The sequence below is a fragment of the Eriocheir sinensis genome, chromosome 17, assembly GCF_024679095.1.
Source record: "Eriocheir sinensis breed Jianghai 21 chromosome 17, ASM2467909v1, whole genome shotgun sequence".
Classification (NCBI taxonomy): Eukaryota; Metazoa; Arthropoda; class Malacostraca; order Decapoda; family Varunidae; genus Eriocheir; species Eriocheir sinensis.
Window position 1 is genome coordinate 4,051,173 of NC_066525.1, and position 23,719 is coordinate 4,074,891.

The window sequence follows — 23,719 nt, forward strand, 5'->3', positions numbered from 1 at the left end:
ATACATACAGCCATACACTTAAATAAATAGGGATAGATGAAGAGAGAGAGAGAGAGAGAGAGAGAGAGAGAGAGAGAGAATCTAATCAGGTTAAAATGCAACAGCTGTTGATTTTCCGAAGATTCACCTTTTGTCAGTCTCTCTCTCTCTCTCTCTCTCTCTCTCTCTCTCTCTCTCTCTCTCTCTCTCTCTCTCTCTCTCTCTAATACAACTGCATTCAATTCTTTCTGTCACTATTTCAACCTTTAACACACACACACACACACACACACACACACACACACGCACAAGCCCTTCCAAAATGGACAGAACTTCCCATATCAAACTTACCGTCCACAACATTCTCACTGACGGGGTGCTCGGCCAGTCTCGCCAGGTGGAAGATAGCGACAAGAGCGAGGGCGGAGACGAGAGCTATCACCGCTGTCCTCACCGTCTGCCGGGTTCTCGGGGCAAGGGAGCTGGAGAAGGAAAAGGAACAGCATTTTAACATCGTGGGGGGAGAGGTAAGAGGATGGCGTAGATTTTGGGGAACTGTCTCTTGTTTTAATAGGGTTTGGGGTGTGTTTTAGGTTGTTTTATGGTGTGTTTGTGGGTTTGAAAGTGAGTTAAGGCGTTGTTGTGTGTTCTGTAGTGTTTTTGTGGTGTGATATGCGTTCTTGACAGCATCGAGGAGATAGAGGAGAGAGGATGGCGTAGATTTTTGGGGAATTGTCTCTTGTTTTAATGGGTTTTGGGTGTGTTTTAGGTTGTTTTATGGTGTGTTTGTGGGTTTGAAAGTGAGTTAAGGTGTTGTTCTGTGTTCTGTAGTGTTTTTGTGGTGTGGTATACGTTCTGTCCTTAAAAAAATGGACAAAAGATAAGAATGGTACACGAGGAGGAGCGTTCTGAGAGGGTGACTAAGCTATATTGACACTTCTCTCTTTTCACTCTGATTTCGATGTGTTTGACGTTGTTTTGCGGTTAGTCGGTGGGTTTAGAAGAGAGTAGAGGTGTTATTGAGTGTTCTGTAGTGTTCTTGTGGTGCAATATGCGTTATCTCCATAAATATGACCAAAATAGATAAAAGTTATCACATGAGAGCGAACAGACTGAGAGGGTGACACATTCGTCGACACCCCGCCCCCCCAACTCTTCTCAATGTGATTTCGGTCTGTTTAAGCTATTTTCCCGGAAATACATAGAGCTGAGAATAGAATAGAAGCTTTGTAAAGAATTCTGGAAGGTTTTTGTGTTAAGATATTCGTTCCTTCAAACAGAAAACGAGTAAAAGAGAAAACACCGATGTCACACGCGCGCCAGAGAGAACGATTTGAGAGGGTGACTAACACATAACTCCACTCCTCTCTTTTTACCCCTGTTTCGGCTTATTCACGCTATTCCAATCGCACCACATGGACCCTAAACACAGAAAAAGGTATTATGGAGTATTTTCGCTTAATACAGTCATGTGATATGCCTTGAAACCCCTAAAAAAACAGAGAAATAAGAGAGGCAGTCACGGAGAGAGAGCGGGTTGGGAGGGTGACTAACACAAAATTCCACTCCTCTCTTTTTACCCCTATTTCATCTTATTCACAGTATTCCAACCACACCACATGGACCCAAAACACAGAAAAAGGTATTATGGAGTATTTCCGCTTGCTAAAGTCACGTGATGTGCCTTAAAACACCTAAAAAACAGCGACATAAGAGAGCCAGTCACCCCGGATCCGTGATTGAACAGCTGATTGGAGGAGGAGGCGGGGCGGCGGCGAGGCGAGCAGACGACACTCATAAGTCGGTGGTAGCTGTGTGCGTGAGGGTGTTGTGTGCGTGTGTGTACCCCTGTGTAGGCCTTCTCTCTCCCCCCCATGGTGAGTATTCCCCTGTGAAGACCCCTGTGGCATCGTGTAGGCGTGGGTGGCGTGGAAAGGGCAGGGCGTGGGAAGACTTCGATTATTTTGTGATGGTGTGTGCGTGTGTATGTGTGTGTGTGCGTGTCTGTGTGCGTGCGTGGGTCTCTGGGCTTGCTCATCCACGGCGTGTCTCGTGTGCGTGTGTGTGTGCGTGTGTGTGCATGGGATGGTAAGAGAGATGGAATGAGATAGCCACGTGGGTCAGAATGTGTTTGTGTGTGCGTGTGTGTGTGTGGTAGGCCTATATATAACACACAGGCAAGGACAAGAAGGTGGTTGTGATGGTGGCGTGGTGGTGATGATGGTGGCGTGGTGATAGTGGTGGTGGTTGATGGTGGTGATGACGTTCCTTTGATGGTGGTGATGGTTGTGTTGGTGGTGGTGGTGGTGTTGGTGTTAGTGGTGGTGTGGTTTACTGTGGTAGTGAGGATGGTGGTGATCGTGGTGGTGGTGGTGACTGGTGTGGTGTTCGTGACAGGGTTGCTGGTAATGGTGTTGTTGTTACTGGTGGTGGTGGTGGTGATGGTGGTGTTAGTGGTGGTGTGGTTTACTGTGGTAGTGAGGATGGTGGTGATTGTGGTGGTGGTGGTGACTGGTGTGGTGTTGATGATGAGGTTGCTGGTAATGGTGTTGTTGTTACTGGTGGTGGTGATGGTGATGGTGGTGTTAGTGGTGGCGTGGTTTGCTGTGGTAGTGAGGATGGTGGTGATTGTGGTGGTGGTGGTGACTGGTGTGGTGTTCGTGACAGGGTTGTTGGTAATGGTGTTGTTGTTACTGGTGGTGGTGGTGGTGATGGTATTTTTGTTGATAAGGGTGGTGATAGTGGTGGTGATGTTGGTAGTGATGCTGGTGGTGAGAGACAATGGTGGTGGTGGTGGTGGTAGTGATTATGGTAGTGATAGTGGTAGGGCCAGATGATGTTGGTGATGATGATAGTGGTGGTGATGATGTTAATGATGTGGTGATGGTGGTGGTGTGGAGATGATGGTGGTAGTGCTGATGGTAATGTTGGTGTTAATGCTGGTGATGATGGTGGAGGTGGTGGTGGTGGTGGTGGTGGTGGTGATGGTGATGATGGTGGTGGTGGTGATGGTGGTGGTGGTGATGATGATGTGGTGGTGGTGGTGATGATGAAATTAATTATATATTATGAAAGCGTTGGAATGCAGAATATGAGTTGGTATTTCTGAGACTTGTGATAATAATAATAATAATAATAATAATAATGATAATAACTTTCTTTTTCGTCTACAATTATCATGTATTTTCTTATTCATATAATTTATTTATTTACATATTTATTTATTTATTTATTTTCTTTTAGTACCTTTCCGGGAATGTAATTTGGAAAGAAGATTAAGGCTTAGTTGATACGATTTCCCGAGAGAGAGAGATGGTTGATGTCATTCCTGGTCATGATCTTAACATCTGCCTCTCCTTCCCTTCCTCTTTATTCTCTCCTTCCCTTCCCTTCATTCTTCTTCTTCCCTTCCCTTTCCTTTTCTTCCCTTTCCTTCCCTTTCCTTTTCTTCCCTTCCCTTCCCTTCCTTCTCCATTTTGTCATCTCCTTCCCTTATTCTTCCCCTTCCTTCCATTCCCTTCTCCTTTATTTTTTCCTCCCCTTCACTTCCCTTCCTTTATTCTGTCCTTTCTCCTTCATTCTGTCCTTCCCTTCCCTTCCATTCTATTTCCCCTTCATTCTGTTCTTCTCTTTATCATTTATTCTGTTCTTTCCTTCCTTTTTCCTTCCTTCCCATCTTCACTTTCTCTTCTCCCTTTCTTTCTTTACTTCATCCTTTCTACCTTTCCTCTCATCCATCCTCTTGCCATCTTCCTCCCTTCCATTCTCCATTCCCTCCCTTCCCTTCTTTATCCATGTCCCTGTTCTCCCTTTCATTCCTCACCCTTTACATCCTATTCATCCTTGTTGCTATTCTCCCTTTTCTGGTACCCATGGCAACACTTAAGCTCCCTTCTTTACCCAATCTCCCTCCCTTTCTTCCCTTCCTTCTATCATACCCTCCCTGCATCTTACATCCTTCTCTCCCTGCCTTTCCCCTATCCTACTCCCTTCCCTCCTATCCATCCTCTACTCTCCCTTTCTATAATCTCCCTGCCACCTCTCTCTCTCTCTCTCTCTCTCTCTCTCTCTCTCTCTCTCTCTCTCTCTCTCCTCCATTCGTCTCTTAACAACAGTGAATGTGACCCTACACTTGGCTGGTTTAATGTTGCATCCTCCTCCTCCTCCTCCTCCTCCTCCTCCTCCTCCTCCTCCTCCTCCTCCTCCTCCTCTTCGTCTTCACTGTTCCTATTTTATGTTCCTCTTTTTACTGATTTTGTTTGTCTTCCTCTTCCTCTTCCTCCTCTTCTTCCCCTTTCTTCTCTTCCTTTTATCGTTTCCATCATTTCCACCCTTCTCTCTCCCTCTTTCTCCCTCTCTTATCTCTCTCAACACTCCTTTCTTTTCCCCTTCTCTTTCTTTCTTTCTCTTTTTATCTCCTTATCTCTATATATAATTTGCACTTCTTTCCTTTTTCTCTTGTTTCCTTCCTTTATTTTCTTTTTCTTTTTTACTACTACTACTACTACTACTACTACTACTACTACTACTGCTACTACTACTACCATTCTTTTCCTTATTTTTCTTCCTTACTTTTGTTGTTGAGGTGAAATGGTACAGAGAGAGAGAGAGAGAGAGAGAGACCCCCTCTTTAAAAAGTGTTTCGCTGCTCAAGTTAGATCCCCCGAGGTCCCAGTATTAACTCTCTCTCTCTCTCTCTCTCTCTCTCTCTCTCTCTCTCTCTCTCTCTCTGGTTTCATATTTTACCTCATTCAGCGGTTCTTTGTTTAGGTTTTTAAGTCTCCTTCTTATTCTTCCTCCTCCTCTTCCTCCTCCTCCATGGTAAGACCGCACCTCGAGTATGCAGTACAGTTCTGGCCTCCTAACTACAGAAAGAACATCGAATTACCGGAAAGACTTCAACGACGAGCCACGAAAATGATTCCAACCTTAAGAGCTCAACCGTACGAGGAAAGACTCTAGCGACTCAACTTTACACTGGAGAAAAGACGCCTACGAGGGGATATGATTCAAGTCTTTAAGTACCTGAAAAAACTCAACAACATCAGTCACTTAAAGTTCTTTGAATTGCAAACAAACTCAAGAATTAGAAATAACGGCTTACCCATTCTTCTCAAACCGAGTCATCCGCCACTGGAACAATCTTCCCGCAGAAGTAATGAATGCGAATACCATCAAGTCCTTCAAAAATCGAATCGACGTCATTTCATTGCGACAGGAGTACACTGAATATCGAGGTGCTTTCATCTGCTCTGCGGACACCAAGTGGCTGTCGAGCAGATTAAATCACCAGAGCGGGCAACCTCGTAATGAGCCAATAGGCTTTCTGTTACCTGCATTTCCATGTTTCCATGTTTCCATATTTCCTCCTCCATCTCCTTCTCCAACAACTCCTTTTCCTCTTCTTTCTGTTCTTCTTCCTCTCTGTTTTCATTTATTTTCTCACTCCTATTCTCCTCTCCATCCAGGCCTCCTCCTCCTCCTCCTCTTCCTCCTCCTCCTTTTGTCCTCATTGTCTTCATTTAAATCCTTGCGTTTTTTTTTTTTCTCGTATTTTCCTCTTTTTTGTGTTTTTTTCGTAATTATTTTTTTCCACCCATTTGTTTTTTTTTGTGTGTGTGTGTGTGTGTGTGTGTGTGTGTGTGTGTGTGTGTGTGTGTGTGTGTGTGTGTGTGTGTGTGTGTGTGTGTGTGTGTAATAATAATAATAAATGGTTTATTCACTTGTTGGCAGCTATAAGGCTGAAAATACACAAAATACAATACACTGAGTTTCATGTGATGAGTACTGGGGGAAGTGGGGAAGGGTGGTGTGTGTGTGTGTGTGTGTGTGTGTGTGTCGGGGTGGAGGGGTGTGATCATGGAGATGTTAATGGCCGTCGCAAGTGTCGGGGTATCGCGGCAATGAAGGGGTATCACACTGGGCTATTTCTCCTCCAGCCTCCGATTATACCGCCCACCTCCAGCACTTTTTCCGCCAACTGTTGTAGCTAATTTGCAGCCCGTAGCTTTTGGGAAGGAGCCGATTTGCTGGAGGAAAATTTGAAGTCTAAGGAGGAGCCAAAGTTCACCTATTTGAAAAGGCTTTCGTAGGAGTTTTAGGCATTTCCAGAAGTAGTTTTATGACCCTGGTGGTAGTCTGACCCTTCTTCTGTACCATGGACCTAAAGAACCACTTATTAGAACTCGATGATTCCCTCTTTAACCTTTAGAAATAGTTAATATGAGGAGGGAAAGTGTCTAATAATTCCAACCCATGTGTGCCAGGAGGTGTCGGCGGTACCGGGTGAAATAGGAGGTTGGAGGTAGGATGGAGGAGGAAAAATGGCCCAGTGTGATCCCCGTGCGTGTGTGTGTGTGTGTGTGTGTGTGTGTGTGTGTGTTACTTCGTTCGTTTGTTTTTGTTTCGTTGATACGTTTGTGTGTAAAGTTTATTTTTTCACTTCCGTTAAAATTGTGTGCATTGATTTCTCTCTCTCTCTCTCTCTCTCTCTCTCTCTCTCTCTCTCTCTCTCTCTCTCTCTCTGTTTACGTCTTTCTTCTCCTCTTTTCTCTGTCTCTTCATTCCATTCTCTTGCTTCTCTCTTCTCTCTTTCTCCTCTTTTCTTCTTCAGTTTCTTCTTGTTCCTCATCATCTCAATCTCTTCTATTCCCCTTTTCTTTCTCCTCTCACTATTCTCTCTTCTCTTTCGTTATTCTTTCATCTCCTCTTTTCGTGTTTCTTTCCTTTCTTCTATTTTATCCATTCCTCTCCTTTCATTCTTTTTTTACCTTCCATCCGTCACGCCTCTCGCCTCTTCTCTCTTAATTCCTCTCACATACGACCCTCTTCTCTTTCCTCTACTCCCTTTTCCTTTCCTCTCCTCTCCTCTCTTTCCCTCTCCTTTTTTTCTCCTCCCTTCCCAACTTCCCCTCCCTCTCCTCCTCTTTCTTCCCTGATCATACATACTTCCCATAACTTCTTGCTCTGTCGCCTAAGCTCCTCCACCTCCTCCTCCTCCTCCTCCTCGAGTACTTAACCTTTCACCCGCCTGGAAGGTCTCAGGTGAAGCCAAACACGTATAAGACTCGTTAACAAGGGGAAGATTGTAAGATGGGGCCAGGTGTTAAAAGTACAGGTGAGAGAGAGAGAGAGAGAGAGAGAGAGAGAGAGAGAGAGAGAGAGAGAGAGAGAGAGAGAGCAGGGAGTTTCGATTGACGTGTGTGTGTGTGTGTGTGTGTGTGTGTGTGTGTGTGTGCATGCATTAAAGGCAGTGTTGATTGACTTGCTGATTGATATAGAGTGTGTGTGTGTGTGTGTGTGTGTGTGTGATATGACTTTCTATTCACCTACCGATTCGTTTTTGATTCGTCGGTAAAAATATGGACACACACACACATAGCTACACACACACACACACGCACGCACACACACACATACACACACACATACTTGAAAAAACAGATCTTCATATGTAAAAAAACAAAACAAAACAAAACAAAACGCTAATACTACCACAAAACATGTAACTCGTCATTAATCTATTAAGCAAAAGTGTAATATTCATCAAGAAACTGTAATTAGTGTGGTGAAATAACCGGCTTGAAACAGATTAGATTACTCCATGACATGAGGATTTGGATAGATAAACAGATAGCTATGAGAGAGAGAGAGAGAGAGAGAGAGAGAGAGAGAGAGAGAGAGAGAGAGAGAGAGAGAGAGGAGAAAGTAAATAGTTTGGTGTTTACTACTGAAATAAGAAACAAACCAACCAACGGATTAAATTTTCATTGTTTATTGATAAGAATTTTTTACGACTAATTTCTTTTTCCTTTTTTCTTTCTTTTCTTCTATCTTTCTATGTCTCTTTCTTCCTTTCTTTTCCTTTCTTTGTTTCTTTTCTTTCTCTCTTTCCTTCCGTCCTTCTTTCCTTCTTTCTTTCTCTTTTTCTTCCTCTTTCTTTGTTTCTTTCCCTTCTTTGTCTTTCTTTGTTTCTCTTTTCTTTCTCTTTCCTTCCGTCCTTCCTTCCTTACTTCTCTCTCTTATTCTTCCTCTTTCTTCCTTTCTTTATGCCTTTCTTTCCTTATCTTACTCTAAATTTCATTCTCTCACTCACTGTCTTTCTTTCTCTTTCTTTCTTCCTCTTCATTTTCTTTCAGATAACAGGAAGATGATGATAATGATAATGATGATGATTGTGATAGACATAACAAGAGGAAGATAATGACGAATATGAAATGAGGGTAGAGAGAGATGATGATGATGATGATGATGATGATGATGATGCAGGAGAGAAAGGACATTACAGAACACGGTCAGGGTTGAAGAGAAAGGGAGGAGAAAGGCTGTCAGGGAGGAAAGGGAGGGAGGGAAGGGAGGGAAGGTCTCGGGTGTTCAAGTGAAAGGAAAAGTTATCTCCCTCTCTCTCCCTCCCTCCTTTCTTCCTTCCCTCCCTCCCTCCCCCTTCTTACATACCTATCAGCTGTCAAAGCAACTCTCTCTCTCTCTCTCTCTCTCTCTCTCTCTCTCTCTCTCTCTCTCTCTCTCTCGTTGTTGTTGTTGTTAGTGTGTGTGTGTGCGTGTGTGTGTGTGTGTGTGTGTGTGTGTGTGTGTGTGTGTGTGTGTGTGTACTGACGACGAGATATGACGCACATGGGAGAGCGCAGGAGGAGGAGGAGGAGGAGGAGGAAGGAAAAAAGGAGGAGGAGGAGGAGGAGTAAAAAAAAAAAAGAACAAAGAAGAGAAGCAAGGCGTAAGAGAAGGAGGAGGAGGAAGAGGAGGAGGAGGAGGAAGAGGAGGAGGAGGAGGAGAAGGCAAAGAAGGAAAAAAAGAAGAAAGATAAGTTGGAGGAGGAATACGTAAAGAAGGAGAACCAGTAGGAGGATCAACAGAAGGAGGAGGAGGAGGAGGAGGAGGAGGAGAAGAAGGAGAAGGAGGAGGAGGAAAAAAAAAGGGAGGGAAAAAACAGGACATTTGAGACTGGACAGATCATAAAGGTCAAAGTGGACTTACATAGAGACCTTATGATATGATTTTTTTCCTCCTCTTTTTTTCCTTCCTGTTTTTCCTCCTTGCCCTTCACTTTTTTTTTCTCCTGTAGATTTTTTTGCTTTGTTTGTTTTGTAACGTGGAAGAGAGAGAGAGAGAGAGAGAACTGGTCAACCTTCTTGCTTATAATAGCTTTAAATATCTCTTCATCTATTTATTTATTATTATTTTTAACTTATTTTCACTCATTTTTAATCCATTTATATCGTGTGTGTGTGTGTGTGTGTGTGTGTGTGTGTGTGTGTGTGTTTGCTGTGTACACATGGTCTTTGCCTTCGTTTCAGGTGAGCGGACACACACACACACACACACACATACACACAGCGGGAGAAATGATTCGTGTGTGTGTGTGTGTGTGTGTGTGTGTGTGTGTGTGTGTGTGTGTCTCGGCCCCACCTTATTTTTTTTTGCATAATAAAGATAAAAAAAAGAAAAATAAAGCCAAGTAAGAAATTTTGCTCTACAGGTAAATCCCAGAGTTATGCAAGTCTCTCTCTCTCTCTCTCTCTCTCTCTCTCTCTCTCTCTCTCTCTCTTGTATCTTCGTCGCACAAACTTTCACTTTCATATCTCCTCCTCCTCCTCCTCCTCCTCTTCTTCTTCATCCTCCTCCTCCTCTTCCTCTTCCTCTTCCTCTTCCTATCTTAGCTGGACAGGGACAGCAGGAAGGAAGAAGAGAGTGTGAGTAGGAAGAAGATATGAAAGAGGACATATCAAGAGGAAGAGGAGGAAGAAGAGGAAGAGGAGGAGGAGGAGGAGGAGGAGGAGGAGGAGGAGGGTGGTAATTGGATGCTAGAGAGAAAAAAATGCTGATCAGAGAGAGAGAGAGAGAGAGAGAGAGAGAGAGAGAGAGAGAGAGAGAGAGAGAGAGAGAAACTGGTCACAGGTGAATGGCATAATCTTTTTTCACTTCAGTATAAAAGAAAAGAAGAAAAGAAAGAAAAGAAACATTACCTATTTTCTCCTTTGATTTACATCCCTAAAAGAAAGTGTGTGTGTGTGTGTGTGTGTGTGTGTGTGTGTGTGTGTGTGTTTAAAGGGTACGTACTGTGACACTATCTCTCTCTCTCTCTCTCTCTCTCTCTCTCTCTCTCTCTCTCTCTCTCTCTCTCTCTCTCTCTCTCTCTCTCTCTCTCTCTCTCTCTCTCCAATATATTTTCTTTATCTTTTCTCCCATTTATAATCATTTTTAAGAGATCAAAACCATTTACGTTCCATACATTTTCTTCTTAATATGTTTCATCAATGTTTTAAAGAATATATTTTTATCATAATTTCATTTACACTTTTTCTATTCAACTGTCGATCCATCTATGTGTCTGTTTGCCAGTTTATCTATCAAGGCATACTGGTGTCTATCTATTTAGCTGCCAATATATCTATCTATCTATCTATCTATCTATCTATCAGTGAATATCTTCCTGTCTTCCTTCCTTTATCCCTTCCTTCCCTTCCTGTTTCTTCCTTCCTGTCTTTCCTTTCTCCCGTCTTTCCTTTCCTTCCTTCTTCCTTCCTTCCTGTCTTCCTTCCTTCCTTCCTTTCTCTTCTTCTTTTTCGTCACAAAGCTTCCATAAAATCCATGTGTGTGTGTGTGTGTGTGTGTGTGTGTGTGTGTGTGTGTGTGTCCTCTACTTTTGGACCATAATCGTGTGAAATTTGCCTTCTGTTAGGAGGAGGAGGAGGAGGAGGAGGAAGAGAAGGAAGAAGAAGAAACGAAATGAAGATAAAATTATTTCCCTGTACAATTATTTCCTCCTTTTTTTCTCTTTTTCTCATTACTTTCCCTTTTTTCTCCTCGCATCTTTTTACTTTCTCTCTCAATCTCTTCCTTCTTCTTTTGTTCTTTTCTTCCCTTTCTTCTTTTCTTCTTCAATACAAGGACTCGCTTTTAAGGGAGAACCAGTTTTTGTTGAATAGAAAGTGACCTGGTGGTGGTGATGGTGGTGGTGGTGATGGTGGTGGTGGTGGTGGTGATGGTAGTGGTTGGTGATTCTGGAAGTCTTCGGGCATGGTGGTGATGGTGGTGGTGATGGTGGTGATGGTTGGTAGTGATGATTTTGTTAGTGGTGGTGATGAATGGTGATGAACAGTGAATGATGTCATGACTTAAAGGTGTTCATACGTATTATTAAGATGGTGGTGATGGTGGTGGTGATGGTGATGATGACAGTGGTGGTGATGGTGGTGGTGATGAAAGTGGTGGTGATGATGGTGGTTGCAGAATCCGGGTACAAATATTACTACCCTTAATCTTGAGAGAGAGAGAGAGAGAGAGATCCTGCCTCGTTAACCCAAAATACTGCTAACGCTAAACACCTTTTTTTCTTTTTGCCCAGGTAGCGACAGGTGAGCACACGACTAATTAACGAAGAATTACCTGGTACTCACGCGTCATTAGCTGCCTTAATTGCCACGCTTTTACGATTAATTAAAAGATATTACTGATTCATAAAAAAAAAAAAATTGGTTATGTATTTCCTTTTTTTTTCTTTTTTTTTTCCTTCGTTTCTTCTTTACTTTCCAGCTTCCGTTTTTCTCTTTTCTTTTCTTCTTTTTCTTCTCTCCCTTCCTTCTCTTCTTTTTTCTTTTCTCTTATTCATCTTCATTTTTTTCTTTCTTCTTTACTTCTCAACTTCCTCTTTCTCTTATTCTCTTTCTCTTCTTCCTTTCTTCCTTCATTCTTTTCTTCCTTCTTTTCTTCCCAATTTCCTTTTTCTCTTTTTTTCTCTTATTCATCTTCCTTTTTTCCTTCTTTCCTTTCTTCTCTACTTCTCAACTTCCTCTTTCTTCTCTTTTTCTCTTCTTCTTCCTTTCTTCCTTCCTTCTTTTCTTCCTTCTTCACTTCCCAACTTCCTTTTTCTCCTTTTCTTTTTCTTTTTCTGTTTCTCTTCTTCAATGTGATCTAAGGTAATGGCGATCTATTTTCTTATCTATCTGTCTATCTATCTATCTATCTGTCTATCTATCTATCTATCGTCATCACCACCACAACCACCACCATCACCATCATCACCAGTCTGTCCACTTTCACTAAGGGCCGGTCATATGTTTCTCTCTCTCTCTCTCTCTCTCTCTCTCTCTCTCTCTCTCTCTCTCTCTCTCTCTCTCTCTCTCTCTCTCTCTCTCTCTCGTGGTATAGTTCGTTTCGCTTCCTCTCTTTTTCTCTTCTTTCTCTTCTTCTTTATCTTTCCTCCTATCGTATCAACTGTCCTCCTCCTCCTCCTCCTCCTCCTAGTCGAATCTCTCTTCTTTTAGCACACACACACACACACACACACACACACACACACACATACACACACACACAAGGAACATTTTCAAGACCTTTCCCCTTTCAACTTAAGTCCTCAATGTCCTTTCTTTTTTTTAGTCCTCTTTTTTCCTCTCCTTTGACCCTTTTCTCTCTCTCTTTTATCCTGCCTCTCCTATCCTTCCCTTTTCTCTCCCTCTCCTCTCTCTCTGTAGTCTAAACTTGATCCGCTTTCTCTCTTCGTCTCATCTTTGGAGGCTTCGTACGAGCCCGTTTTCTTTTACACTCTCACGGGGACTTAGCTAGACTTGTACGTGTAGGAAGAGAGAGGAAGAAGTAGGGAAGAAGAGGAGGAGGAGGAGGAGGAGGACAGGGAGGTTGGAGGGAAGGAAGGAAGGGAGGGAAAGGTGTATGGAAAGGTGAGAAGGAGGGACAGAAGCTGGGAAGGATGGAAGGGAAGATGACGCTTGATATCAAAGAAGAATACGGAGTCGAAGGATAGACAGGATGAAAATGAGACGAGGAAGGTAGGAAAGGAAGGTGGGAAGAGAGGAAGAAAGGTGGATAGATAAACACACATGAAGAGAGATAGATAGCAAGAAAGGAAAGATGGATAAATTGAATGAATGTAGGAAAAAAGGAAGGAAAGAAGGAAGGAAGGGACATGCAAATAATGAAGTAGCAATGGAACTCTCCTTTAACCATTCTCTTTCTTCTTCTTCTTCTTCTTCTTTTTTATTATTTTATTATTATTCTTACGCCTTTTACATAGTCTTGCTAATTCCTTTTCTTCTCTTTGCAGGTGAAGTGGAGTGAAGGTAATGTTAACGAGTGTGTCACCTGTGCAAACACTACCTGTCCATCAGCACACACACACACACACACACACACACACACACACACACACACACACACACACACACACACACACACACACACAGTTGGCAGATAAAGGGAAAACACAACAACAGAAGAGGATAAGAATTTGAAAAGGATGAGTTGAAAAAAGCAAAACCCGACTTGGAAGGAAAGGAAAGTGAGGATTGTGTGTTTTTTGTGTTTTTCTTCGTATTTACAAAGTTTATACATGTTTTTTATTTTATTAGAGAGGTGATTTTTGGTTAGAATAAGACTACAAGAATAATGAAAGGAGGAGGAGGAGGCAGAGGGAGATGATGCTAAGGAAGAGGAGAAGGAAGAAGAGGGTAAAGAAGAAATAGAGAAAGTAATGAATGCATAATTATAGAAGAAAACAGTAATGAAGGAGAAAGAAGGATAAAACGTCAGCCAAAAGTAATTAACGAGTAATGAACGAGAGGGAGAGGACAAGGAAAAAGACAGGAACGAGGAGAGAGGGAAAACGAGGGAGGAAAAGAAGGAAAGAAAGAAAATTGTGAGAGAGAAGAATGGAGAGACGGGGAATCGGTAAAACTCTCTCTCTCTCTCTCTCTCTCTCTCTCTCTCTCTCTCTCTCTCTCTCTCTCGGGGTAGCGGGAAACAGGATGGTTGGAGGACGCGATGTGGAGGGGGGTGGGGGTGAAGGTCAGGAGGAGGAGGAGGAAGAGGAGGAGGAGGAAGAGGAGGAGGAGGAGGAGGAGGAGGAGGAGGAGGAGGTGGGTGTGGCTGGAAGAACAGGGGATGATTTCTAACAAGTTACCGTTTCACCAAATTATGGGAAGAGGAAGAGGAGGAGGAGGAGGAGGAGGAGGAGGAAGAGGAGGAGGAGGAGGAGGTTATTATAATTATCATCACCATAAGAGAGAGAGAGAGAGAGAGAGAGAGAAGCTTTGGGTGAAACTTATTCTTGTTTGTGTGTGTGTGTGTGTGTGTGTGTGTGTGTGTGTGTGTGTGGGTGTGTGTGTGTGTGTTCGTGTGTGTGTACGTTCATCAGCGCTCCTGTGGTAGTCCTTGGGCTCATTTGGTACACACACACACACACACACACACACACACACACACACGCACACACGTTTGACCTCTCCTGGGTCCGACTTTCCTCATGGTACAGAGAGAGAGAGAGAGAGAGAGAGAGAGAGAGAGAGAGAGAGTATCACAGTTTCGAAACTCAAAAACATTCATTGCGTGGTAACTTTTTCATAAGATCTTTTAACTTTAACCTAAACACGAACGGGAGAGAAAAATAAAGAACAAAATAATACTAAACTGTTCGAATAAAAAAAAAAATACAAAAAAAAATGTAGGAAAAAGAAAAGAAGATTGAAAAAAAAAGAATTCGAATTTAAAATGTGAAAAAGGATTGCATAGAAAATCATCTTAAAGAGAAGCATTGAAGAGGAGATAAAGGAAGAAGACAAGGAAGAAAATAGGAAGAATAAGGACGAAGAACAGAAGGAATTAACAGAAGAAACGAATAAAGAGATTAATTAAAAAGTGTACAAAAATAAGTATAGTGACATTTAAAAAGAGAAGCATTTAAATAAGATAAATAGAATTGACATTGATGAAGAAAACTGGGAATAAAGAAACATTTTTAAAGAGAAGAAGAAAAATGATAAAAAGAGTATGTAGAAAGGCATTTAAAAAGAAAGGAATTTAAAGATAGAGGAATTTAAAAAGAAAGGAATTTAAAGAAGAGAATTTAAAGAGAAAGGAATTTAAAAAGAAAGGAATTTAAAGAAGAGAATTTAAAGAGAAAGGAATTTAAAAAGAAAGGAATTTAAAAAGAAGGAAATTTAAAGAGAAAGGAATTAAAAAAGAAAGGAATTAAAAAAGAAAGGAATGAAAAAAGAAAGGCATTTAAAAAGATATAAAAAAAAACTATTGAGAGAAATATCGTTTAAAAGAGAGAGAATAAAAAAGAAAGAAAAGGAATATAAAGACAACCATTGAAATAAGGAAAAAAAAAAGAATACGCCTTTAAATAAGAGAGTAAGGCATAAGACGACAACGTTAATAAATAGAAACATGTAAAAAAAAAAAAGAAGAAATAAGAAGAAACATTAAAAAAAGAAGAGATTGATGGAAACTTCAATCCGCAAACATTTCCACTTTCGTTGCAAATTTTGACGTTTTATAAGCAATGGAATAGCGGTCAGCCCCATCATCATCATCATCCTCTTTTTTTTCTCTTCTTTTTTTCTTCTTTCTTATTATTTTCTTCCTTTCTATTTTTTTCCCACCCATTTTCGTTTTCTTCCCTTCTAGTTTCCTTTTACCTTTATTTTCCTTTTCTTTTCTTTTATATTCCTTTTCTTTCTTTCCATTCTCCCTTTCTTTCCTTCTATTTTCGTTTTCTCTTTATTTTCCTTTTCTTTTCCTCTATTTTCCTTTTCTTCCTTTTTATTTTCCTTTCCTTCCCTTCTGTTTTTCCTTTCCCCTTCTATTTTCCTTTTCTTCTGTTTTCCTTCTTCCTCTATTTTCCTTCTTTCTCTTCTCTTTTTTTTCGGACCCTTTCATAAATATTTCCAAAGATCAAATTATTCCACTTGCAAAAATATAGATTCGTTCACTTTCTTTTTTTTTTCGTTGGTGGAGAAATTAATTAAAAAAACATTCTCGATATGATATTTCTCACCCTGTACATATATCTGTTTCAGTGTGTGTGTGTGTGTGTGTGTGTGTGTGTGTGTGTGTGTCTTCAGGGTTCACACACACACACACACACACACACACACACACACACACACACACACACACACACCTTGACATTTGGGAGAGGCGATACGGTCGGTTTCTCTTCACTGGTAAGGCTGAAAATGGACCTAAAGAAAGAGGAGAAGAACATAGGCTCCCCCCCCCCCTTGTTTGTGTGTGTGTTTGTTTTATGTATGTGTGTTTGAAGTGTTATGGACGGCGTCTCGTGTTAGTATGACCTTGAATGTGTGTGTATGTGTGTGAGTGTGTTTTTGTGTGTGTGGCCAATTAGGTATGTGGGTATGTTGGCAGGTGGGTGGGTAGGTATGCAGTCAGGCAGGTAGGCAGATTGGTAGGTAGACAAGGTAGAAGGAAAGAGATAAAAACAAATGCAAGAAAGAGCCAGGTCGAACAAAGGAAGGTAGAAAAGGAAATGGAGAGGATAAAAAAAGATAAGTCAGATTGAAAGAAAGAATGAAAAGAAAGAAGAGGAGAAGAGATGAGAAGTGAAGAGGGTAGGAGGAAGGGGGAATAAACATAGGAAAGGGAAGAAGTATATAAAGATGAAAGGAGAAAAGGATGAAAGGAAAGAAGAGGAGAAATGAGAAAAAAAGATATTGAGGAGGATAGGAGAAAGGGGGTATACACATAGGAAAAGGAAGAAGTAAAGATGAAAAGAGAAAAGGATGAAAGGGAAGAAGAGGAGAAATGAGAAAAAAGATATTGAGGAGGATAAGAGGAAGGGGGGATACACATAAGAAAAGGAAGAAGTAAAGATGAAAGAATAAAATAATAAAAGGGAAGAAGAGGAGAAATGAGAAAGAAGATAGTGAAGAGGGTAAGAGGAAGGGGGGATACACATAAGAAAAGGAAGAAGTAAAGATGAAAGAAGAAAATAATAAAAGGGAAGAAGAGGAGAAATGAGAAAGAAGGTAGTGAAGAGGGTAAGAGGAAGGGGGGATACACATAAGAAAAGGAAGAAGTAAAGATGAAAAGAGAAAAGGATGAAAGGGAAGAAGAGGAGAAATGAGAAAGAAGATAGTGAAGAGGGTAAGAGGAAGGGGGGATACACATAAGAAAAGGAAGAAGTAAAGATGAAAGGAGAAGAAAGATAAGGAGAGGAAAGAATCGTAAATGCATGGATAGATGTATAAATTAAAACTGTCACTATATCTCTCATAGACTTCGTGGGCAATTTTTTTCTCCCTATCTATAAGAGTTGACTATTTTGTAGCGACACTGAATTAGTATAAAAAAGCAGAGGGTAGCAGAAACCACGTCCTAGTTTGATGATGATGGTTAGGTTTGGTTAGGTTAGGTTAGGTTAGGTTAGGTTAGGTTTGGTTTGGTTTGGTTTGGTTTGGTTTGGTTTGGTTTGGTTAGGTTAGGTTAGGTTAGGTTAGGTTAGGTTAGGTTAGGTTTGGTTAGGTTAGGTTTGGTTAGGTTTGGTTAGGTTAGGTTAGGTTTGGTTTGGTTTGGTTAGGTTAGGTTAGGTTAGGTTTGGTTAGGTTAGGTTAGGTTTGGTTTGGTTAGGTTAGGTTAGGTTAGGTTTGGTTAGGTTAGGTTTGGTTAGGTTTGGTTAGGTTTGGTTTGGTTTGGTTAGGTTTGGTTTGGTTAGGTTAGGTTAGGTTAGGTTAGGTTAGGTTAGGTTAGGTTAGGTTAGGTTAGGTTAGGTTAGGTTAGGTTTGGTTTGGTTTGGTTTGGTTAGGTTAGGTTAGGTTTGGTTAGGTTAGGTTAGGTTTGGTTTGGTTAGGTTAGGTTAGGTTTGGTTAGGCTAGGTTAGGTTAGGTTAGCTTAGATTAGGTTTGGTTTGGTTTGGTTAGGTTAGGTTAGGCTAGGTTAGGTTAGCTTAGACTAGGTTTGGTTAGGTCAGGCTAGGTTAGGTTCCAACATTCAGGTATCAGAGACATATCATCAACGAGAAGTTTACGTTTAATACTAATACTGAAATGAAGCAAGCGGTACACACAAAGCACTTTAATTTTTTGCCCTTGAGCTGCCGCCTTTGCTGGAAATATATAAAAGCGCAGTTTCTCGCCCACCTCTCAGTCTTGTACGAGGTCACGGCCGGTCACCAGTACCCAACTATCGTATTGTATCATTATAGCTCTTTTATTTTCTTGTATTATCTTGCTTCCATTGAGTCACAGCAGAGTAAGAAGTAAAACAGCCTTGGAACAGGAGGAGGAGAGAGAAGAAGTAGAGAAGGAGGAGGAGGAGGAGGAGGAGGAGGAAGACAAACAGGTTCAAGACGAGTGAAATATGAGTTTGTGGATCGGATCGGATCGGTTGGTGGGAAAATACGATTAGGTAAGACGAAGATGCAAAAAAAGAAACAAAAAGAGAAAATAATAAAAAAGGAAAAGGTGTGTGTGTGTGGGTGTTCGTGTGTGTGTGTGTGTGTGTGTGTGTGTGTGTGTGTATCTCAACATTATCATATATTTTTCGTAACTTCCTTTATTTCTTCCTTTCTTCTTTTCATTCCACTCGTCTTGTTACATACTACTACTACAACTACTACTACTACTACTACTACTACTACTACTACTACTACCACTACCACCTTAATGAGCTACCTGCCATTACGGTACAGGTGAAATCTGGCACCTGTGATTATTTTTACCTGCATCCTTGTATTTCAGGTTTGTCTGCCTGCTTGGGAAGGGAGGGAGGGGAGGAAGGGAGAGAGGGAAGGGAGGGGAAAGGGGGAAGAGAGGAAGGGGTGGAGAAGGTTTAGTGTTTTGGATGTAGAGAAGAATTAAAATCATCATCATCATCATTATTATCATCACTATTCATTACTAGTTCTCTATAGTACTACAAAGGCCTTTCCTAACGTCTTCCACCTCCCTCTGATAAGTATTAGTTTTCATCCTGCTCCGGCAAATGCTGTTACGTCATCCCTCCAGCCGGTTATGTGTGTGTGTGTGTGTGTGTGTGTGTGTGTGTGTGTGTGTGTGTGTGTTTGGCATGACCCGAAGAAGAGCAATGCTTTTTTATATCATGCCTTCACTTTCTCTCTCTCTCTCTCTCTCTCTCTCTCTCTCTCTCTCATGACCTCTGACTCTAATCTCCCTTCATCCTTCTCTCCACATTCTCCCTCCCTTCCTCCCTCCCTTCCCTCTTCCTCATTCTCTCCCTCTCTCTTCTTTCTCCTCATTTATTTTTAGTTTCTTCCGCTGAAGCATTGGAGGAAGTCATACATTAGAGAGAGAGAGAGAGAGAGAGAGAGAGAGAGAGAGAGAGAGAGAGAGAGAGAGAGAGAGAGAGAGAGAGAGAGAGAGAGTTGATAAAATAAAGAGGTTTAATTTGTTTTGCACGACAGACAAACACAAACAGACAGACAGACAGAGACACAGACACAGACACAGACAGAGACATCTATAAATGGACATAGAAAAAAAAAAACGACGTAGTAGAAATATTAAATCATTTATATCATTGACTTTGCCTTTAACTCCTCACGAACTACAGAAAATATGAAGAAAAATATTATTAGGAAGGAAAAGAAGAGAAAAAAAAATATATAGACGAAAAAATATTATGATACGATGGAGTTTCGTCCCAAATATTTGTTGTGGCCTTGTACGAAGAGGTTTGGAAATAGGTTTAAGAAGTGGAGATAATTTGCTTTAGAAGTGGAAATTGTAGGTTTAAACAGTGGAATTAGGCGGTTTAAGAAGTGGAAATTGTAGGTTTAAAAAGTGGAAATAGCTGGTTTAAGAAGTGGAGATAATTTGCTTAAGAAGTGGAAATTGTAGGTTTAAGAAGTGGAATTAGTTGGTTTAAGAAGTGGAAATTGTAGGTTTAAGAAGTGGAGATAATTTGCTTAAGAAGTGGAAATTGTAGGTTTAAGAAGTGGAGATGATTTGCTTAAGAAGTGGAAATTGTTGATTTAAGAAGTGGAAATTGTTGATTTAAGAAGTGGAAATTGTAGGTTTAGGAAGTGGAATTAATTGGTTTAAGAAGTGGAAATTGTAGGTTTAAGAAGTGGAAATTGTAGGTTTAAGAAGTGGAGATTAGTTAAGAAAGGGATGGTTTTGAAAATGGAGGTTATAATTGTAAATAGTGGAATTGATAGGTTTAATTGAGAAGCGGAAATAGTTGTTTTAAGAATATAAATAGTTGGTTTGAAAATTGGAAAGAATTGATTTAAAATGTTATAGGTTTAAAAAATGGAGAGGTGTTAGATTTGAATAGTGGAAATAATTGGTTTAAAAAAGTAGAATTAGGTTTAAATGTATAGAAAGAGTTGGTTTAATAATTGAAATATAAGGTTTAAAAAGTGGATATTAGTTTAAAAATGGGAAAAAGTAAAAATATAAACTATGAGAGATGTCTTTAATGTCACCACCATCACCATCACCATTGTAACCATCATCACCATCACCACCGACACCACTATCATCACCACCATCACCATCACCACCAATACCATCACCACCATCACCATCAACACCATCATCATCACCACCAATACCATCACCATCATCACCAATACATTCACTATCACAACCACCCCGACTCCCATTACTTCCTCAACCACCACCCCCATCACCACTACCACCAACTCCACCTCCACCACCGCCACCACCACCACTTCTCTCTCCTTCTCTCCATCATAATCTTAATTCCACGAAGATCAGATTTTGTTTATATTTTTTTTTTTGTCTTTTTTTTAACTTGTCAATAATAGCGTAATATGTGCTTTGTTATTGTTCCCTCCTCCTCCTCCTCCTCCTCCTCCTCCTCGTGACGATCTTTTGACCTCACTACAACTTGAGTTTCCTTGACAATCTAACTATTTTTGGTGCGTGTACCCAGGCTCTCTCTCTCTCTCTCTCTCTCTCTCTCTCTCTCTCTCTCTCTCTCTCTCTCTCTCTTCATTTCTCTATATTTTCCTTCTTTAATCACTCCAACCTCCCTTTCTCCTCCTTCTCCTCCTCTTCTTTTTTGCCTCCTTCCTTCTTTCTCCTTTATTCTCCTTCCTTCTATTCCTCCTCCATTCTCCCCATTGTGTTGCCTTTCATCATTCTCTCCCTCCATTCTTATCTCTCAGTATGGGGAGGAAAGGAGAGAGGGAGAGAAGGATGGGAGACGAGGTGGGGGTGGCAGGGAAGGGAGGAAGAGGGAGGGAAGGGAGAGAGAGAGGGGAGTGGGGAGGTATGCAGAAACAGGAACGGGGAGATGTGAAATGGGATAAAACAAGGAGTAGGAAGGAAGGGCGAATAGGGAGGAGGAGGCAAGGGAGGGAGGGGAGTGGAAGAGGAGTGGGGATGTATGCAAAAACAGGAATGAGGGGAAGTGGAATGGGATAAAGAAGGGAGGAGGAGTGGAGTGGAAGGGAGGGATAACTAACATAGGTGGAGTGGCCTTCCTCGTCTCTCTCCCTCCTCACTCCTACCTATTTACTCCCTCCTTCCTTTCTCTCCCTACGTCATTACTCCCCCTCCTCCCCCTTCTCCCCTTCCCTTATCTCCCTGTCTCAATCTATCTCACCTTTCACCATCTCATCTCCTTTCTCTCTCTCTCTCTCTCTCTCTCTCTCTCTCTCTCTCTCTCTCTCTCTCTCTCTCTCTCTCTCTCTCTCACCTGGTTTTTAAGGTTAATTAGCAGGTGAGAAAAATACAGGTGATCGCTTATTGTTACCTCATGTTCGAAGGTATTAGTGAAAGGAGGAAGAGGAGGAGGAGGAGGAGGAGGAGGAGGAGGAGGAGGAGGAGGAGGTAAAAGTCAAGTTTGTCGTGGAATAAAAAGAGAGTGAGAGTGAAAGTGAGGTATTTAAATCTATGTCTGTCTGTCTGTTTGTCTATCTGTCTGTCTGTCTGTTTGTCTGTCTGTCTCTTTTCAAACTTTTATTGACCAGATAGCAGTTTTGGGGCGAACACACACACACACACACACACACACACACACACACACACACACACACACACACACACACACACACACACACACACACAAAGCCTCATTGATTTCAAGGCATGGGAAAGGAAAGGAAGGGAAGGGAAAGGAAGGGAGGGGAAGCTAAGGGAAGGGAAGGGAAGGAAAATGGTAATGAAAGGGAGTGAAATGAAAAGAGATGGAGAAGGAAAGGAAGGAAAGGAAAGAAAAAGAAGGAATGGAATGGAAAGGAAAGGAAAGGAAAGATAATAGGAAATAGAAAGAAATGAAAGGGAATGGAATGAAAAGAGATGGAGAAGGAAAGAAAAGGGAAGGAAAAGGAGAAGGAAACGAAAGGACTCGGAAGTAAATAAAAGGAAAGGAAATTGAAGGGAAGAGAGAGGAAAATGGACAGAGAAAAGGAGGAAAACTAAGAGAAAAAGGAATGGAATGGAAGGGAAGGAAAGGAATGGAAATAGAAGGGAAGGAAGAAGGAGCAAATGTAGAGAAAGGGAAAGGGATGAGAATGGGAGGAAAGGAAAGAAAAAAAATATAGTAGGAGGAGGAAAAAAAATGTCTACAAAAATAACAAGGAATGAATACTGAAGTTAACAAATAGAAAAAATCCCCAAAAATATTCACTCGTTAGTATTTGAAGCAATATATATGCAGAGAAAAACAACAACAGCAACAACAGAAAGGCAAAAAAAAAAAAAAAACTCCACTCGGAATAAAAAAACGTGAAATTGCAAACGAGATTAAAAGAACCCTGAACGACCATTGGATACGAGTAACGAAGGTGTTGTTTTAGTACTGTATATAATGAAAGAAAGAAAGAAAAGAACATCAGTAGAAGATTAGGAGGGTGAAGGTAAAGATCAGGCAAACGATGATGACTTGAAAATGTTAAAAAAAAAGAAGAAATATACAGCACCCATTATAAAGAAAGAAGTAGAAGAAGAAGTAGAAGAAGAAGAAGAAGAAGAAGAAGAAGAAGAAGAAGAAGAAGAAGAAGAAGAAGAAGAAGAAGAAGAAGAAAAAGAAGAAGAAGAAGAAGCAGAAGAAGAATTTGACGAATGTAAATGATATGCAAAGAATGGGACGTTTGAAAAGACTTACTACATTAAAAAGATGGAAAGGAAAGAACAGAATCATGTGGGACTTAAAATAAAACCGGAAAAATCGACAATGACTTGAAAATATATATTAACAAAAGAAGAAATAATACACAGCGCCCCATTACAAGTTTATTAAAAGACCAAAGTGACGTGAAACTTGAACAGAAACCGCAAAAAATAACTTAGAGTATTATTAAAAAAAAAAAACGGAGTAGACGAATCATGATGAATTGAAAATGTAGAAAAATGTGAAAAATGAAAATAATACAGTATGCTCTACATCCTAATTAAGATCGAAATGATGTGAAAAATTTTAGTGTTATGGGAAATTAAATTCAGTCTTGGGAAATTAAATGTTTTGGTTGGGGGTGAACGGGTTGAGGAAGAAGAAGAAGGAGGAGAAGAAGAAGAAGAAGAAGAAGAAGAAGAAGAAGAAGAAGAAGAAGAAGAAGAAAAAGAAGAAGAGGAAGAAGGATAAGAAGAAAAAGAACACGAAGAAGAAGTAGAAGAAGAAGAAGGCGAAGAAGATAAAGAAGAAGACATAGAAGAAATTGATGAATGCAAATGATATGCAAAGTAAGGCTCGTTTAAAAAAAGACTTACTACGATAAAATGATGGAAAGGAAGACGAGTTACTTTATATGTATTTATGTTGCTCGTTTGATTATGTGTTTGTTTGTTTATTTATTTATTTTATTTTCCAGCTTATTGATTTACATATTAATTAACTCTCTCTCTATCTATCTATTTATCTGTCTATCTATCTATCTATCTATGTTTACCTTCTATCTACCCGTTTGCTTATCTATATCTATCTTCACATCTTGCTATCTATCCATTTATCTATCTATGTATCTATCTATCTATCT

The 23,719-nt window shown here is 40.7% G+C and overlaps 2 protein-coding genes across 9 annotated transcripts in view; one reads left to right on the plus strand and one right to left on the minus strand.

Annotated features, from left to right (window-relative positions):
- Positions 1-23,719, minus strand: part of LOC126999804 (carbohydrate sulfotransferase 1-like) — a 99,585-nt gene that overhangs the window by 8,351 nt on the left and 67,515 nt on the right. For all 3 annotated transcript variants that reach the window (XM_050862770.1, XM_050862769.1, XM_050862768.1), the window contains one exon: positions 331-461. In XM_050862770.1, coding sequence (XP_050718727.1) covers positions 331-461 — 131 coding nt within the window. The remainder of the gene's footprint in view (positions 1-330; positions 462-23,719) is intronic.
- The window catches only part of LOC126999805 (solute carrier family 35 member G1-like), a 134,508-nt gene continuing 111,149 nt past the window's right edge, over positions 361-23,719 (plus strand). For 2 of the 6 annotated variants that reach the window (XM_050862772.1, XM_050862773.1), the window contains exon 1: positions 361-506. The gene's annotated coding sequence lies outside the window, so the exon portion shown is untranslated. Of the gene's footprint in view, positions 507-1,527; positions 1,857-13,056; positions 13,074-23,719 lie in introns of those variants that run through there. The other 4 variants (XM_050862775.1, XM_050862771.1, XM_050862778.1 and 1 more) reach the window with 2 other exon arrangements.